This window comes from Mandrillus leucophaeus, unplaced genomic scaffold (genome assembly GCF_000951045.1).
Source record: "Mandrillus leucophaeus isolate KB7577 unplaced genomic scaffold, Mleu.le_1.0 Scaffold580, whole genome shotgun sequence".
Taxonomy (NCBI): Eukaryota; Metazoa; Chordata; class Mammalia; order Primates; family Cercopithecidae; genus Mandrillus; species Mandrillus leucophaeus.
In genome coordinates this window covers 1,336,280-1,353,737 of record NW_012106253.1, presented here as the reverse complement: position 1 = coordinate 1,353,737, position 17,458 = coordinate 1,336,280, and the positions used below count along the sequence as shown (strand labels likewise).

Genomic DNA, 17,458 nt, shown 5'->3' with positions numbered 1-17,458 from the left:
TAGTCTACTAAACACAAGCTAAACTTTAGCTAATGACAGAGACATCATGAAGATGCTTTATCATGTTTTTAAAATGTCACCAGAGACTGATGTGCTGTTAAGTTCTATTTGTTCTTTCCCTTCCTAGTGATTCTACCATTATCCAGACTGAATCCCAGTGTCCCCTTTTCTAATTTTTTTCACAACTTTGCTTTTTCCCCTTCTTCTTCACTTTTTTTTTCCATCCCTGTCCTTCATTGCCTGTGATAGGAGTGGGGCTTACTTTTCATCACCGTCAGTAGCCAGGGAGGGCATTCTTTTCCTTCTGCTTTTGAAAGATGATCAGTAACAACACATATTCCGTAACCTTGTCTTTTTATTCTAATCAGTGATTTTTGTCATTGGTAACTGTTCTGAACTTCTTCAGTTTTTCCTACATTCTTTGTTCCAGACAACTGAAGGTGCCTGGAGATATACAGGAGAGGGTGAGTACTAAGAAGTCAAAGTGCTTTTTTACTATTATTTTCCTTATATACGCACTCACTTTTCTGTTTTCACTTAATTTTCAAAATACTGTGCGGAAACTTCTGCTAATGACTTACTAAATAGCTCAGTTCCTACATCGAGTCCTTAAAAGATTCTGGAAAAGAGGTAAGTTGCAGAGCAAAAAAGTATCTCAATCCACTTTTTTTTTTTTTTTTTGCTATAACAGAATACCTGAGACTGGGCAATTTGTAAAGAAAAGAGATTTATTTTGGCTCATGCTTGCAAAGGCTAAGGAGTCGAAGATCAGGCAGGCCATCTGATGAGGGCCTCATGCTGCTTCAACTCATGGTGGAAAGCAGATGGTGAACTGAGGAGGGCAAAGAGAACAGAACACAAGAAGCATCCTCACTTTGTAACAACCCACTCTTGTGAGAATTCATCCATTCCTGCAAGAGTGAATCCATTCCAGAACTAACTGAGCCTCATGAGAAAGCCCTTAATCCATCGCAATGACCTAATCATCTCTTAAAGGCACCACCTACCAACACAATCAAACTGGGGACTCAGGCCTCAGCATGAATCTTGGTGAGGACAAACCATATCCAAACCATAGTAGGAAGTTTAAAAAAGCACGTGGGGAAAGCCTCAGTGGAAACAAAAACTTCTAGACCAGCTACCATTAATGCATGTAATATGCGGAGGCTACATTCTTTTAGGCTATAAGGATCTTTAAAAGTTAATAAACATGCTACCAACGTAGAAAGGCTGAAGTTTCTCTTCCTTTTTAAATGTTTCGCTTTGTCTATTATCCACTATCATTTTAGGAAAGCATTTAATAAAAATAAAACCTTTAACTATTTCTATTGTATAATACAAAAGGTTTTAAGATTATTCTTCTGCCTCAAAGTATATTCACTTTTCAAATACACACACACACACACACATATATATATATTTTATAGAGATGAGCTTTCACCATGTTGCCCAGGCTGGCCCTGGGCTCAAAATATCTGCCCGCTTCAGCCCAAAGTGCTGGGATTATTGGCATGAGCCATCGCACCCGGGATCTTCACTCTTACTTATAGCAAAGTAAAGTAATAAATGCTGGAAAACACCCAAGTTCTTTTTGTATGGAATTTGGCTTAAGGAACCCAGTGCTCAACCCACCTTGTAAGTTCATGAAACAGAGCAAAATATGTACCCTAAACCTAGGTTCTGAATCTTTCTGCATATTTTAACATCAGTTCTATATATGGAATTTGCGTTTGTTTTCCTGGTGTGGAAGAGTATTTGAGGTAGGGTGAAACAAAGGCAGGTTGATTAATAAAACACTTTCAAACTAGTCGACTTAATTCATTTCTTCAATCTCATAGTGCACACCCACCAGGTTCTTTAATTATGGAAAGATGGTCTTTCTGCGTCCAGAGAAAACATCTGGTATTATACTGAAAATTTAGTGAAATCTATAAAACACTATTACTTCATGTCATCCAAGAGGGCATGAAAATAATTGTTACAAAAAATATTTTTGTATTTTTGTAATAGGATTTTACCTATAACAATAGTAAAAGCTCACATTTACCGAGTGACCAGTATGTGTCAGATAATTAAGAATTTTACATGGATTGACTTAATCCTCCCAACAACCCTATAAATTAGATGTGATTACCATTAACCCTGTTTTATAGATGGAAAGTAAGCTTGGGTAATTTAAGCTCATTTCCATTCTACAACAGGATTCAAACATGAGGTGTCAGTTAGCATGCTTAATCTCCATGCTACACTGTGTTCCTGCCTATGTAGAAAGATGAGTATCTATCCACCTATGTAGAAATATGAGTATGCTCCATTCAGGTAAAATCCCATCTCCTGTCAGATTTTTCTCTCTTGCAGCTCATTTAAAATACATTCTGAAAGTATTTGATCATAGATGTAATGCCTTTAAAGTATAGTTTTTGACTTAAAAATTAAATATTTTCCCTATTAACATTTTTAAATTTTTACTCTGTCCAAAAATGAATATATAAAACATTTGAAACATGTTAAAAACAGAATAAGACAAAAATATCGTGTTTTAAAGGAACATATCTGGTTAGTTGGTATTCCACTGAACGTATCTTATAACAAACACAAATTTTAATTTTTCATTTAACAACACTAAAGAATGAGGTATATAAATGTTTTAATCACAGACTTTTACTGTATGCAATTGTATTTCACAACTAGCATCTTACAAAAAAGACAGTACCACTGTGCCTGTAAAAAGTACTGTAATTAAACAGAAAATTACATTACCACACGAAACCACCAAATATCACAACTGTTAGGGTCTACAGTTTTATTTTTTTCTTCAAATGTTATCATGATGTCTTATGTGATATTTTGTATCCACATTCTATTTTTAAGTCCATTTACAATTCAAAAGTCTCCTATAGGTAGATATATATTAAGCAAATGGTTAAGAGAAAGCAGGAGACCCCAGGAGAATTTAAGTACTGTGTGGTTTCCAGGTTGAAATTCTAAATACTAAATAAAACACTTTAATAGTCATAAACAAAAAGGCAAAATCTGTAGTCATAAAAATATTTTATTGGTAATTTTACATAGTATAAGTGGGGCTATACTTTTTTCCTTTCAGGATACTGAGAAATGTGTAAACTGGTAGTTGTGTCTGAAAATAGGGTACTATGATTTTCATAAGAATTGTTATATTTAGTAAGAGGCCAATTAGACTGATTTAAAATTAGCTATTTCCCATTTCTGTGCAACAATTCCCATTTCTGTTTTAATTAGATTCATGCATGTATGGCCCTGGATAAGTTTGGGACAAGAAAACAGTGATAAAACTATCATTAAGTTAAAGCTTTTCTAAAATTGCAGCTTGTAAAATATGGCAAGTTTCTTTTCTCGTTTTTGCCAAATGCTTATAATTATTTGAATTTTAATGTTTTATATGATACAGAAAATACCAGTGTTCAATGACAATAGCACTAAACCTGAATTATAAAGCTAAATAATCAATGCTTTATTGTTTACTAGTCTGCTAGTAAACATTACAATAAATGAATGTTTTGAAAAATAAGCAAACAAAAAAACCTCAACAAATGGATAAAGCCAGAAACAAATTCAGGAACAATAATTAGTAAAACGTGTCAAAAACATTGGCAAAGGTTCATACAAATTCTTTATTTAATAACAATTTTCCTATTTAACCACACCAAGTACCAGCAGGTGTATTTAAGAGGATAACCATTAAGAAAAACCTGTTGCAGCAATAGTTAAGTTGATCTTTGACTTGTATACATATAACTATCTGTTTCACAATTTTCAAATAATACATATTTAGGCAGCTTGCACTATGTTATAAAAAATTTAAATTCGTTACATGCCAATAGTAGAGAATTCAAGAATTATGTGTTAGAATTCACTAAACTAAAAGTGAAAATACACTTACCAGTAACACTGCATAATGAATAATTCAACCACATTTTCATGGCACTTAACTGCAGAGACCAAAATGTTAAGTCTGGAAATGTTTGGTAGGCATAGTTGCAATAAAATCTAACAAATTCTAACAAATTTCTATTTTATGTAAAACTCAAATTATGAATTGTGCATGAATGTATTTGTCATGAAAATGTGGTACCTCTTGGCATAATCTGTGTATTTGCATGGTAGGACAGAAGTGACTAAGAAACTGGAGAAAATAAACTTTAATGAGATTCTCCATTCAATGATGAGGCTTCTCCTCTGGGTGAAGATGACCTGGACATTCCTCTCTCTGTGTTATCAGAGCTAGAGCCGCTTTGACTGTGTTGATCTGCAGAAGCAGCACTAGATGCAGGTGGTGACTTTGTTTTCTCCTTAAAGTCTGTAATAATGACTGTCAGATCTCCAACGGTAACTTCCAAATGCTGAGCACTACTCCGATCCACATTTTTCAATCTTGGTCTAAACATAAAAAAAATGAAATTTTAAACTAGCTTTTCCCTCTACCAAATTTCTGAGCATATAATAAATACTAAAAGTAGGTGAAAGTAACAAAACGAATACACATATTTAAAGCAATTTATGTGTAACCAGCCACAAAAACATCGTAAAATGTTTCAACTCATTAACATTAATCAAACCAATCACTCATGAATATTCTTCAATGCGACCAAAAACTGGGACAGCCTAGAAGTAGAACTTGTGCTTCTATAGCTGTATCATAATTTTGCAGACAGCTTATTAATTTTATTAAAATAGATGTTTTAGACAACAATGAAATAGCTGCACCATGGAGGAAGGTGATAAAAACTAAGGTTGAGCTACATGCAAGGAAGATTGTTACTCCACTGACACACACTAATAAGGGTATCATGATTGTTCTGACTGAACACATGACCATTTTGATAGGTTAAAACCCATGCAATTATCTGTTCAGTATTTTGAAAACCACTCCTGGTTCAAACAGCTCTTCTTAAGGGAAAAACAAAACAAAACAAAACACCCAGACACAATGTCTTCCAATCTAGTACAAAGAAAAAAGCATCACCACATTTAAGCTTGTATTTGTGGCTTCTGTGTTTAATTTCCAATGTATCTTTCAAACTCAGTAAAACCTTTTCTGATACCTTAAAATAAAGGAAACCAAATATTTTACTTCCACTTTGTGTGTATTAGTATATCAATGGTTAAAAAATTAAATGGTTTTATTATTTCAAAAATGTCATAAAACACTCTTCAAATTTACCTGGTTTTCTTATGGCTATTCTTTTTGCTAGTTGTTTCTTTTTCATTTTTTTCTTTTTCTACTTTATCTTTTTTCTCTTTCTTTGACTGTGTAGGAGGCACAAACTGCTGAGTAACCTGCTGTGCAACCAACTGGGAGACAGGTCGAGGTTTCCTGTGTGCATGTTAAAAAGAAAGGTATTTTAAATTATAACTTAAAACATAAGTGCTTTGTGAGAGAATATCTCACATTATGAAAACAAATTAATAATACAATAACTTTCAAGTATGTATCATTGTTTATCCTGTTCAACAAAAACAGAACAAACTATAACAGTTAAAATTTATATTCTAAGATATATGTTCAAACGTTAGAATACTGTTACATAAATCAACATAAGAAATTATTTTAAATGTATATCAAACTAAATGGGATGTACCCATATAAACATGAATTCTAAAAATCAAACTTCAAAGTTTACACTGAAATAATAATTTATCCCTCCTCCTTCAGAGAAGGAAATACCTAACCATTTGTGACAATGGCTATCTGTTTTTTAAAGCTTTTCATTTATTCATTTAATAAACATTTACCATCAAAATTTCTCACTCCTTATTGCTTAAATCCTTTAAGTTTCTTACATCTCCAGCCACACTCTCACTATGCTCTTTTGACCCTGGAAATCTACCCAGTCCTTTGAGACTCATCTACTTGCTAACTTACTCATTTAGAAAGTATTTATTGAGAACCTACTGTAAGAACTGTTCAGGGATATCTGAAATGTTGCCTGGCTTCAACATCTGATGCTGGTACAAGCTTTCACCTGTCCACCTTTACCACAGAACTTGCACAACTGAGGTTAAGATTCAAAATACAGTCTCTAAGTTCTTGAGAGAGAAAGAAGGATACAGCAAGGAAAGAGGCAGAGGGAAGGAGGGAAGAAGTAAGATAAAAATACATTTTAACAGATGGCTCTACAAACAATAGTAACTTTACTGCATGAAAAATCCTGACCCTTTTTTGGTTAGTACAGTTTTTTAAAAATCTTTTTTCCCCCTGTTCCTCTGCAGCAAGACAACATAAAAAATAATGAGAAAATATTGTACAATCTAAGAATCAAAGCTGCCAGGCTGAGAGAAAATAGGAAACAGTATGTAAAGTAGGTTTCAGGAGATGGATAATGAATTTTGCTCAGGGCCTAGATAGTCTGAAGTACTGAAAGGATATCCAGGACAGATGTCCAATATACAGCTTAAAAAATAGGACTGATATAGAGTTTGAGATGTAGATTAAGAGTTACACAAATAAAAGTGATATTGACAGTATGGTAGTTATTGGCTGAGGTTAAAAAAAGAAAAGGGTTAAGGTGGCAGTTTTCAAATTTAAGGTACATCAGAATCACCTAAAAGGCTTAGCTTGCTTAGCCTACCCTCAGGGTTTCTGATTTAGTAGGCCTTGAAGTAGAGTCCAAGAAACTGTATTTCTAACTAGTTTCCAAGTTATGCTGAGGTCTCTGGGGATCACACTTTAAAAAGAAGCATGAAGAAGTGCAATATATCTGGTGAATACTGGTACTACTATAGGATAAAGTTTGAGATGGAGAGCAGAGTAGTAGAGAGAGTGAAAAAAAAACCAAGTTGGATAGATAAGAAGGGATCCCACGATTAAAACCTAAGCAGTCTGATTTTATTCTTAAGTGATGAGAAGTCACTGAAGAAATTCAGACTTGAATTTTACAACAATTACTCGCATTAGTCTGAAATAGAAAGGTACTACCACTACAGTAGAAGTAAAAATGTGAGACTAGTGGTCTAATAAGTGATCATGTAATCTCTGTACCTAGTGTTGTTTGTTATTATTTTCTAACCATCAACAAATTTTCTGTAGTGGTTCTTTTTTTCTGTTCTTGAGTACATCGTTCTCTTTTCATCCTAGGCTTTCCTAAATGTATACTACACAACTATTCCACTTTTATTCTTACTTTAATGTGAAGGTTGATTTTCACTTAAAGATTACGATTTTGTACCTCAATTCTAGGATTATTTCATCTGGTTGAATTTTGAGAGAAAAGCAGCATAAAACATAAATGTAGTTTAATTTTTCAAATAAAGTTTAATTATTCAAATATAGTTTAATTATTCAACTAAAGTTCTCTGCTGCTCTGTAGGGCTAAAGAGCTTTCACTGAAGGTAGGAGGAACACAGTTTATGATGATCTTTTTACAATGTCATAAGTCACTCAACTCCACGTCCTATTAAAAAGAAAGCCCTTCTATCTCCAGGTATCTTAAGGTTTATGATCCCTTTTCTATTTGATGAGAAAAATCAGGATAGGAGGAAATTTTAGAGGTGGGAAATAGTTAACTCAGGAAATAAAGGACAGAGTATCATTTATAAAATATACCTTTTTATGTTCACAGATTTATCATTCATGGTTTTGACAGTACACTTTTAGTAATTGCCAAAGGATCCATGATGAGGAGTTGATGTGCACAAAATGGTTGCCTAGTTAATAAATGACTACTGACTAAGCCACTGGCCAACTACAGTCCATCATCTACTTATTAACATATGCCATGATTAGACTGTATTTGTCAGCTATGATATTCACCAATTTGGGGATCCCTATGCATCTTTCATAGACAGCCCAAATAGACTGTATAAAATTTGGCAGTCTATTCATTTACTATAATGTAAGAAAAGGGGGAGCATTTCATTATTTATTAAGACAAAATATTTTTGGGGCTAGCTGACCACCTGTGTGAGCAGGAGGTCAACGTATGTTGGCTTCATATATGTAGTTTTCAACTATGGTCTGCCTTCCACCCCCACTGACAAAAATCCCATGTGCTAAATATTATAGGAATAATATTTTAGGCTTGATCAACTTCATCATAATTGAGCTTTGTCATGTTGGACAGGTAAGATGAAAGAAAGGAAAGAAAGACAACGAATATTAAAAACAAAGACTGATTCTTTACTAAAAAGAGATAGCATAACTCAAATTTCAGAAAGAAGTAATCTGCTTAGTAACACCAAAATATATGGCAAATTGAAGCAACGTGGTAAATCTCATTGAATAAAAAGGGCTGGACTAAATCCAAACCTACTGTGAATCTGCTGATACTCTGGCTAACAAAAGCCCAAAAATCTAACCAAGGAAAGATTTTATAAAAAACCACCTGTTTACGGCCAGGCGTGGTGGCTCACGCCTGTAATCCCAGCACTTTGGGAGGCCAAGGCAGGCAGATCATTTGAGTCCAAGAGTTCGAGGCCAGCCTGGGCAACATAGTGAAACTCCACCTCTGCAAAAAAATACAGAAATTGGCCAAGCATAGTGGTACGTGCCTGTAGGAGGCTGAAGTGGAAAAATCCCTTGAACCCAGGAGGTGGAGGTTGCAGTGAGCCACAATCACACACACCACCGCATTCCAGCCTGGGTGACAGAGTGAGACCCTGTCTTCTGGAACAAAAAAAAGGAAAGAAACTACTTGTCCGACAGATTTTATTGCACATTTACATGTGTCAGGCACTAGGTAAGGTGCTGGAGATTAACCATCAACAAGACAAACACAGGCCCTGCCCTCATGCACTAAAAATTAAAAACAAAAGAACTGTATGTTGTGTTAGAGAAAACAGAAGGAGGAGTTATTATAGACAGAGAAGAAATAACTTCTGTCCATGTTTAAATGGTCAGTATACCAGGGGAAACAAACATCACAATGGACCCTTTTAATAAGAGAACAATGAAACAACTTCATTAAGCATTTTATTAAGACTTTAAAAGAGAATAAACCCAATTTCTTATTCCATAATAACTTGGTTTTGAAGTTATCTAGACCTCGAATGGCCAAAAGGTGTTTTTTTGTTTGTTTTTGTTTTTTTGAGATAGCATCTCACTCTGTCAGGCTGGAGTGCAGTGGCATGATCTCAGCTCACTGCAAGCTCCGCCTCCTGGGTTCATGCCATTCTCCTGCCTCAGCCTCCCAAGTAGCTGGGACTACAGGCAACCACCACCACGCCCGGCTAGTTTTTTGTTTTTGTTTTTTTTTCTTTTTTTGTATTTTTAGTAGAGACAGGGTTTCACTGTGTTAGCCAGGATGGTCTCAATCTCCTGATCTTGTGATCTGCCCACCTCAGCCTCCCAAAGTGCTGGGATTGCAGGTGTGAGCCACCGTGCCCGGCCAGGTTTTATTTTTTTTTTCAAATGTAACTAACTCCTCATCAACTGTCAGGCCTAATCCTAGAAACGTTCATCTTTTAAGTACTGATTCTTGGTTTTAAATGCTATCTCTCTCTCTCTCTCTCTCTGTCTCTCTCTCTCTCTTTCTCTCTCTCTATCTATGAATGAGACAGTCACCCAGGCTGGAGTGTGGTGGCATGATCTTGGCTCAATGCAACATCTGGCCTCCTAGCTTCAAGCGAATCTCCTACCTCAGCCTCCCAAGTAGCTGGGATTACAAGCGTGTGCCACCACACGCTTGTAATTTTTTGTATTTTTAGGGGGTTTCACCCATGTTGGCCAGGTTGGTCTTGAACTCCCAGCCTCAGGTGATCTGCCTGCCTCGGCCTCCCAAAGTGCTGGGATTACAGGCATGAGCCATTGCGCCTGGCCTCAAATACATTTCTAATAGGTTTTAGCTTTTCTTTACTTCTACCACTTCTTGCACTTGTATCATAGGACGCTTTACTTTTGAAACCCTTGACAACTCGTAATTTCTGGAAGAGACAGACATTCTCTCTGCTTCAAAATTACCATTTTCATTTGTAGATGAGGTACACACACCCACCTTCAGCATCAGTCCACTAATGAACTATCTCAAGTAAATTTTTGCATCAAATATAGAAGAAAAAGAATTTTGTCACACGTCTCTAAAGCAAAACAAGATGCTCCAAGTTCTTTTTGCAAAATATTGCATGATAAAATCCTTTCTGTTGAATGACTACTTCTATGAGAAACCACATTTACTTTTTGTGCTCAGAAATATTTGTTCACTTATCAATTATTGAGTTTGAGAAAAATGATCAAGAATATTGTCATCTGACAACTCATGGTCTGAGATTTCCCTTATATGGTCAATTTCAACATCACTACAGTTTTGGGTGCCACTATCACTGGCTTTACACCATCCCCTGATTCATCTAATAACTGAAACATCTTGTAAACTTCCTGTCATTAGGAGCAGAAAATGAAAAATTCTCAATTCTCAAATGTGTTCAATGAAAGTTTAAAAAAAAGAAAAAGGAGGGCAAACACTACAAAAATACTGTCTCTACACTTTTATACTTTCTGGAAAGATGATAAAATAGTGTTTTTTTTTTTTTCCAAAATTGCACTATCCTTCTAGATGACTCCACCATTTTTCTGCTTTCTTATTGTTTTGGTCTCTTTTAAATACAGTTGGAAATAACTAAGTAGTAAAGATAAAATAGTTCCTAGGAACTGAAAACCAAACGCCGCATGTTCTTCACAAGTGGGAGCTGAACAATGAGAACACATGGACACAGGGAGGGGATCATCACACACTGGGGCCTGCTGGGGGGTGGGGGACAAGGGGAGGGAAAGCATTAGGACAAATACCTAATGCATGAGGGGTTTAAAACCCAGATGACGGGTTGATAGGTACAGCAAACCACCATGACACATGTCTATCCATGCAACAAGCCTGCACATTCTGCATATGTATCCCAGAACTTAAAGTAAAATTAAAATAAATAAAATAGTTCCTAGAATGATATAGCAAACTATCTCAAGATATAGGAAAAATCAAATAAGTAAGATCCCGTTATATACGACAGAAATATAAAAGGGACCAAAAGGTCCATATGGTAATTTCAAAAAATAAATGTTCTCCTTCTTTGAAGACCTCAAGGAAAGAATAAAACATAAAGTATCAATTCTGTAAGTGGAACCACTTGAAAAAGGACTCAAAAACTAAAATTGGGTTGAACTTAAGAAAAATTGTTTGTGTATCTACCTATTAAAACAATACACATATCCTGTAACTAATTATTTAAATACTACCGTATTAGAATTACCATTTCTGGTTCTTAGCTCAATGTTGAAAAATATTCGTAAGTAGCACACAACAGAAATTCAATAAACAAAAAGCTGTTGAAAATTTCTGGCCAGGCTCAATAGCTCACGTCTATAATCCCAGCACTTTGGGAGGCTAAGGCGGGCAGAGAGCTTGAGTCCAGGAGTCTGAGACCAGCCTGGGCAACATGGCAAAACCCTGTCTCTACAAAAAGTTAGCCAAGAGTGGTGGCACATGCCTATAGTCCCCAGCTACAGTCCAAGACAGTCAAGTCATCGTCTGGCTTTGTTTCCATACCTTGAGCTCTGACTGCATCCCAAGATTATTGGGTAAGTCAAATAAAATCATGAATGTTAAAAATATATATACTGTAAGTTATAAAATACTTTAAATAATATTTATGAATATACACATATATCTTGATGGCATATTTTTAAGTCTAGGATTCTGTTACACTTTTGTCTCACATAAATCCCACAACATTCCTGACAAACCTTCCCATCACATCTATCTCAAGAAAAGAAAGACAGCATTATCTTTTTTTTTTTCCTTTTTTTTTTGAGATGGAGCTTTGCTTTTGTTGCCCAGGCTGGAGTGCAATGGCGTGATCTCAGCTCACTGCAACCTCCGCCTCTTGGGTTCAAGAGATTCTCCTGTCTCAGCCTCCCTAGTTGCTGGGATTACAAGTGTGCACCACCATGCCCAGCTAACTTTTTTTTTTGTATTTTTAGTAGAGACGGGGTTTCACCCTGTTGCTCAGGCTGGTCTCGAACTCCTTACCTCAAGTGATCCACCTGCCTCAGCCTCCCAAAGTGCTGGGATTATAGGCATGCGCCACCACACCCAGCCGAAAGAAATTTTATGTCATAAAATTTAAGCAGGGTGATTTAGTTTGAAGAGGCTTGGCTTCTTCCTTAAATTCTTTTCAAAAAAATGATTATCTTACGTTGCAGAAAATAAAGATTCTAACCTGGTATTTAGCTATCGTCCCCAAAACTATCAAAATAATTTTAAACACAATTTCTCCTTTAAAAACACAAGAACACTCCATTCACAGAAACAAGCCACTATTCTCAAAGTAGTTACAGTAAGCAGAATCTACTAAACAAACTCTAGACCTAAGAGCATATTTGCACATTTACATGTCATTTGGTTGAGATGGCCTGCCTAAATATTTTTTAAAAACTTAACATTTTCTAATTAAATTTATAATTAGTATTAATATTTTAATTTAGTAAGTTTAAAAACTCACTATTACCTTTTAAAATGTTGTAAATATTCTGGGGCTCATACCACCCCTCCCATCATAAGAACACTACACTTCTTTCACAGACATAGAAATACACTGAAGTCTCCCCCATCTAGATGGAAAAAACTCCTCCCTTAATCCCTTGTTTACTTGCTCTTCCTTTCTCCTCTTTCAGTATTTTGGAAATGTCTGCTATTCTCTCAGTTATGTCCTTGCCTTCACTTCTACCTTTCCAAACCTCTTTCCACTCCACTAAAGAAATCACACTAAGGTCACCAAGTTTGCCAAAACCAAAGGACACCTTTCAGTCCTCATCTTATTTGACCTCTGTGTATCATGACACTTATATTTAACATTCTCCTGCACCACAGCTACAAAGATTCTTCTTACTCCTCTTCCTACCTTCTCCAGTAAGTAGGTCCTTCTCAGTTGTCTTATATCTAAACTGGCTCCTCTTAGTACTTCCTCTTTCAGCCCCTTTAATGTTGAGGTTACTTCATGCTGTTCTTAATCTCTTCTCTTTACTTTTTTTTTTTTTTTTTTTTTCCGGAGACATAGTCTCACTGCCCCCCAGGCTGGAGTGCAGTGGCACAATCTCAGCTCACTGCAGCCTCTGCCTCCTGGGCTCAAGCAATCCTCCCTCCTCAGCCTCCCAAGCAGCTAGAACTACAGGCATGCATCACCACACCAGGCTAATTTTTGTATTTTTTGTAGAGACAGGTTTCACCATGTTGCCCAAGCTCGTCTCAAACTCCTGGACCCAAGAGATCCACCTGCCTCAGTCTCCCAAAGTGCTGGGATTACAGGTGTGAACCACCGTGCCCAGTCAACTTCTTCTCTTTTCATGTTGAATACAAATGTTATTCTTGAAGGATATCAGTAATAATGACACTATTGGAGTAGTGGAGCTAGCTATAAGACTAAATTTTAGGAAGTAACAGGGTTAGAGATATACAGTAGAAGTGTTTCCTCCCTTCCTTTTCTCTCTCCTTTCTTGGTTTTAAGACAGAGTCTTGCTCTGTCCCCCAGGCTGGAGTGCAGTGGCATAATCACAACTCACTACAGCCTCCACCTTCTGGGGTCAAGCGATCCTCCCACCTCAGCTTCCCAAGTGTGATACCACAGGCACGCAGAGCCACACCTGGGTAATTTTTTTTTGGTTTTTGTAGAGATAAGGGTCTCACAACGTGGCCCAGGCCAGTCTCAAATTCCTGAGCTCAAGCAATCCTCCTGCCTCAGCCTCCCAAAGTGCTGGGGTTATAGGCATGAGCCGCCAGACCGGCTACGTTACGTGTTTTTGATAAGTCAGTCAGTCACATTATCCTATAATTGTAGGTATGCTTGCAAGCTCCTGAAGGATTGTGAGTTTCCATTTTTGAAACACTGGTAACAAGCTCAGAGCCTGACAGGCATTCAACAAATGTTTGCTGAATGAATTAAATAGCACTTTTCTCTTCTGAATCTTCCATCTTTCCCTTTTTAAAATAATAATTTATCTCAAAACATGCTCATTTATCTTATATATCTTAATGATAACAAAGAATGCTTGATATCTGTGTTGGTTCCTGGCTTATATTCTGCTTCAGGGAGCTCATCCACTCTAAGAGTTCCATTTGTTTCCTCTATATAGAAAACCTGTGGCCAGATGCGGTGGCTCGTGCCTTTAATCTCAGCACTTTGAGAGGCTCAGGCGGGCAGATCACTTGATCCCAGGAGTTCAAGACCTGCCTGGGCAATATGGTGAAACCCTGTCTCTACTAAAAAAAACAAAACAAAACAAAACAAAAAACTACACACACACACACACACACACACACACACACACACACAAATTAATTAGCTAGGCATGGTGGAAAGCACCTGTAGTCCCAACTACTGGGGGTAAGGGACAGAAGGATCACCTGAGCCTTGGGAGGTTGAGACTGCAGTGAGCCATGATTGTGCCACTGCACTCTAGCCTGTATATCCAACTCTCTGATAGTATCATTATTACCCATATTCTTCAAGAATAATGTTTGTATTCAACAAGAATACAAACATATTCCTTGTCTTCCCCCTAATATCAGCTCTAAATGTTGAATAGTGGGAAGTGGGAGAGAGCACTAGAGCAACATAAGTGGTCAGGAATTGTTCAGTTTCTTGTTTTTGTTTTTGTTTTGAGACAGAGTTTCACTCTGTCTCCCAGGCTGGAGTGCAGTGGCACGATCTTGGCTAACTGCAACCTCCGTCTCCTGGGTTCAAGCAATTCTCCTCCCTCGGCCTCCTGACTAGCAGGGATTACAGACATGCACCACCACACCTGGCAAATTTTGTATTTCTAGTAGAGATGGGATTTCACCATGTTGCCCAGGCTGGTCTCACTCAACTCCTCACCTCAAGTGATCTGCCCACCTCGGCCTCCCAGAATGCTGGGATTACAGGTGTGAGCCACCACACCCAGCCGGAACTGTTTAGTTTTATCTGTAATATTCTAATATTTTAAAGTAGATAATGTACTATCTGGGCATAGTGGTGCATGCCTGTAGTCCCAGTCACTCAGGAGGCTGAGGCAGGAGGATCACTTGAGGCCAGGAGTTAGAGGGGCTGGAGGGCACTGTGATCATACCTGTGAATAGCCACTGGCATCTCAGCCTGGGCAACGTGGTATGACCCCATCTCTTTTTTTAAAAAAAAAAAAAAAGAGGGAAATATGTTACCTGTAGAATTACTTTTAAAAATAAAATCAACTAAGCACTTGCCAGAACTGGGTATATAACTCCTGATCATTTTTTCATTACAAAAATCTCACACCTGGCTGGGCACGGCAGCTCACACCTGTAATGCTAACACTTTGGAAAACTGAGGTAGGTGGATTATTTGAGCTCAGGAGTTCAAGACCAAGCTAGGCAACATAGTGAAACCCCATCTCTACAGAAAAAAAAAAAAAAAAAAATTAGCCAGGTGTAGTGGTGCATGACTGTAGTCCCAGCTACCCAGGAGGCTGAGATGAGAGGATCACCTGAACCTTGGAGGTCGAGGCTGCAGTAAGCCATGACCCTCCACAGAGGGAGACCCTGTCTCAAACAAAAAAAGAATTTAAAGACAAGTATTTAGGCTCCTTAACAAACCAGCCTCTAACTACATTTCCAATGTTAATGCTATCTGTTTTTTATTCTTCCAGTGCTCTATGCTCTTTCTATATTTGATTTAGTTGTACAATGCTGAGAAAAGCCTTATTCACACAGTTAAGTACTTACAAATGACAATCTTTTAACTTTAAATTCACCTTGAATCTTGGGAAGCTCTTCAATTAAAATAATTTAGAAGCTTGAAAGAAAGATACAAGGAACTTTGAGTTAAAGCTGCATCGTTAACAGTAGTTAGTAAGCACTTACATTTTTATCATAATAAAGGACAGAAGGCAAAATTATAAATTATTATAATTTGAAATCTCTTATATCCATCCATCTACCTGGCTACTAAGCCACGATGACAGCATGTACCATCAGCAGATGGGCTACAGCCTTCTTAAATATGCTTCAACTGAGGCATGTGCGATACAGTGGTGGATTAATTTAGATGTCATACAATTTTATGTAAGCCAACATGAGACCTGAATATTTTTTTAAGCGACTAGGACAAGGGCTACAACATTCCTAATTGGTAACACATTTAAAAGCTCTGAAAAATATAGAAGCCCAGAGATAGCAGAAGTGCTATTCTGAAGTCTGCACAGGAGTGAATTAATCAAGCACATACCCAAGAGAAATGAAAACACGTGTTCACACAAAAATGTGTACATGAATGTTCACGGAAGCATTATCCTTAATAGCCCCAAAGTGGAAGCAACCCAAATGTTTACCAACTGATGAATGGATAAATCAAATATGGTGTACATTCGTAAAATGAAATATTATTCCTCCATAAGAAGGAATGAAATATTGACAGATACTACAACATGGATGAGCCTATGGCATTATCCTAAGTGAAAGACACCAGTCATGAAAGACCACATATTCTCGCATGGTTCTGTTTATATAAAATGTCTAAAACAGGCAAATTCATAGAAACAGGAAGTAGACCTGTGGTTGCTCAGGGTTAGGAAATTAAGGAATGAAATGGGGAGTAACTGCAGATGGATATAAGAGAGAGGTAAAGAGAGAGAGAGAGACTCTGGAATAAAAATTCTCTTAAATACTAGAGATGGGGTCTCACTCTATTACTCAGACTGCAGTACAATGGCACAGTCATAGTCACTGCAGCCTCAAACTCCTGGGCTCAAGAGATCTTTCTATCTCAGCCTCTTAAGCAGCTAAGACTATAGTCATGAACCAGGTTCCAAGGTCTATATGTATTTAATTTTCAACAGCAAACACTTATGCAGCAGACCAGAACACAATTTTCCCCCAACTCCTGGAAGGTGGTGGCAGGAAGACTTGATTCCTTGGCAAACACTAAGATAGTCCTTGGTAAGCACAGACAAAACAGATTACTTACATCATTTCTATAAAAACTAGGTTAAAGTTTTCAGCAAAGCCTCTCAAATCATTAAATGACATCACAGTTTGGCATTTGCTTTTCACTTAATTTGAAAGACTAAGGACCATCTTCAAGACTACAAATAGGTCACTCTCAACTTTCCCTTCCTCTTAACCAACTAAACATTTAAGTCCTTTCCATTTTTCTTTCATATTATTCCAACTGTTCCTCTTTATCATACCCACTAATACTACTCTAGCTTAACCCAACAGGAGACTTCTACAGCACCTTCTCCTTTCCAACCCAAGATTACACTTGCTTCCATTAATTTATTTAACAAATATTTATTAAGCATTTACTATGTTCCACTGAATATTCCAATTACTGTTCTAAGTACTGGGAACAGAGCACTGAACAAAACTTGCTTTTATCATATGCTGTTTTATCAAGGGGTGACCTTAGTTCTTATCTCACAGAGAAAAGAGAAGCAATTTGATTAGAATGTCCACAACCTTCCATCTGTACCGACACAGTC

The 17,458-nt window shown here is 37.0% G+C and overlaps 1 protein-coding gene across 4 annotated transcripts in view; it reads right to left on the bottom strand.

Annotated features, from left to right (window-relative positions):
• Positions 1 to 714: 714 nt before the first annotated feature.
• YAF2 (YY1 associated factor 2) overlaps positions 715 to 17,458 on the bottom strand; it is a 96,851-nt gene continuing 80,107 nt past the window's right edge. For all 4 annotated transcript variants that reach the window (XM_011999047.1, XM_011999045.1, XM_011999046.1 and 1 more), the window contains 2 exons: positions 5,201 to 5,353; positions 715 to 4,416 (listed from right to left, as the gene is read on the bottom strand). In XM_011999047.1, coding sequence (XP_011854437.1) covers positions 4,179 to 4,416; positions 5,201 to 5,353 — 391 coding nt within the window. In that variant the 3' untranslated portion in view covers positions 715 to 4,178. The remainder of the gene's footprint in view (positions 4,417 to 5,200; positions 5,354 to 17,458) is intronic.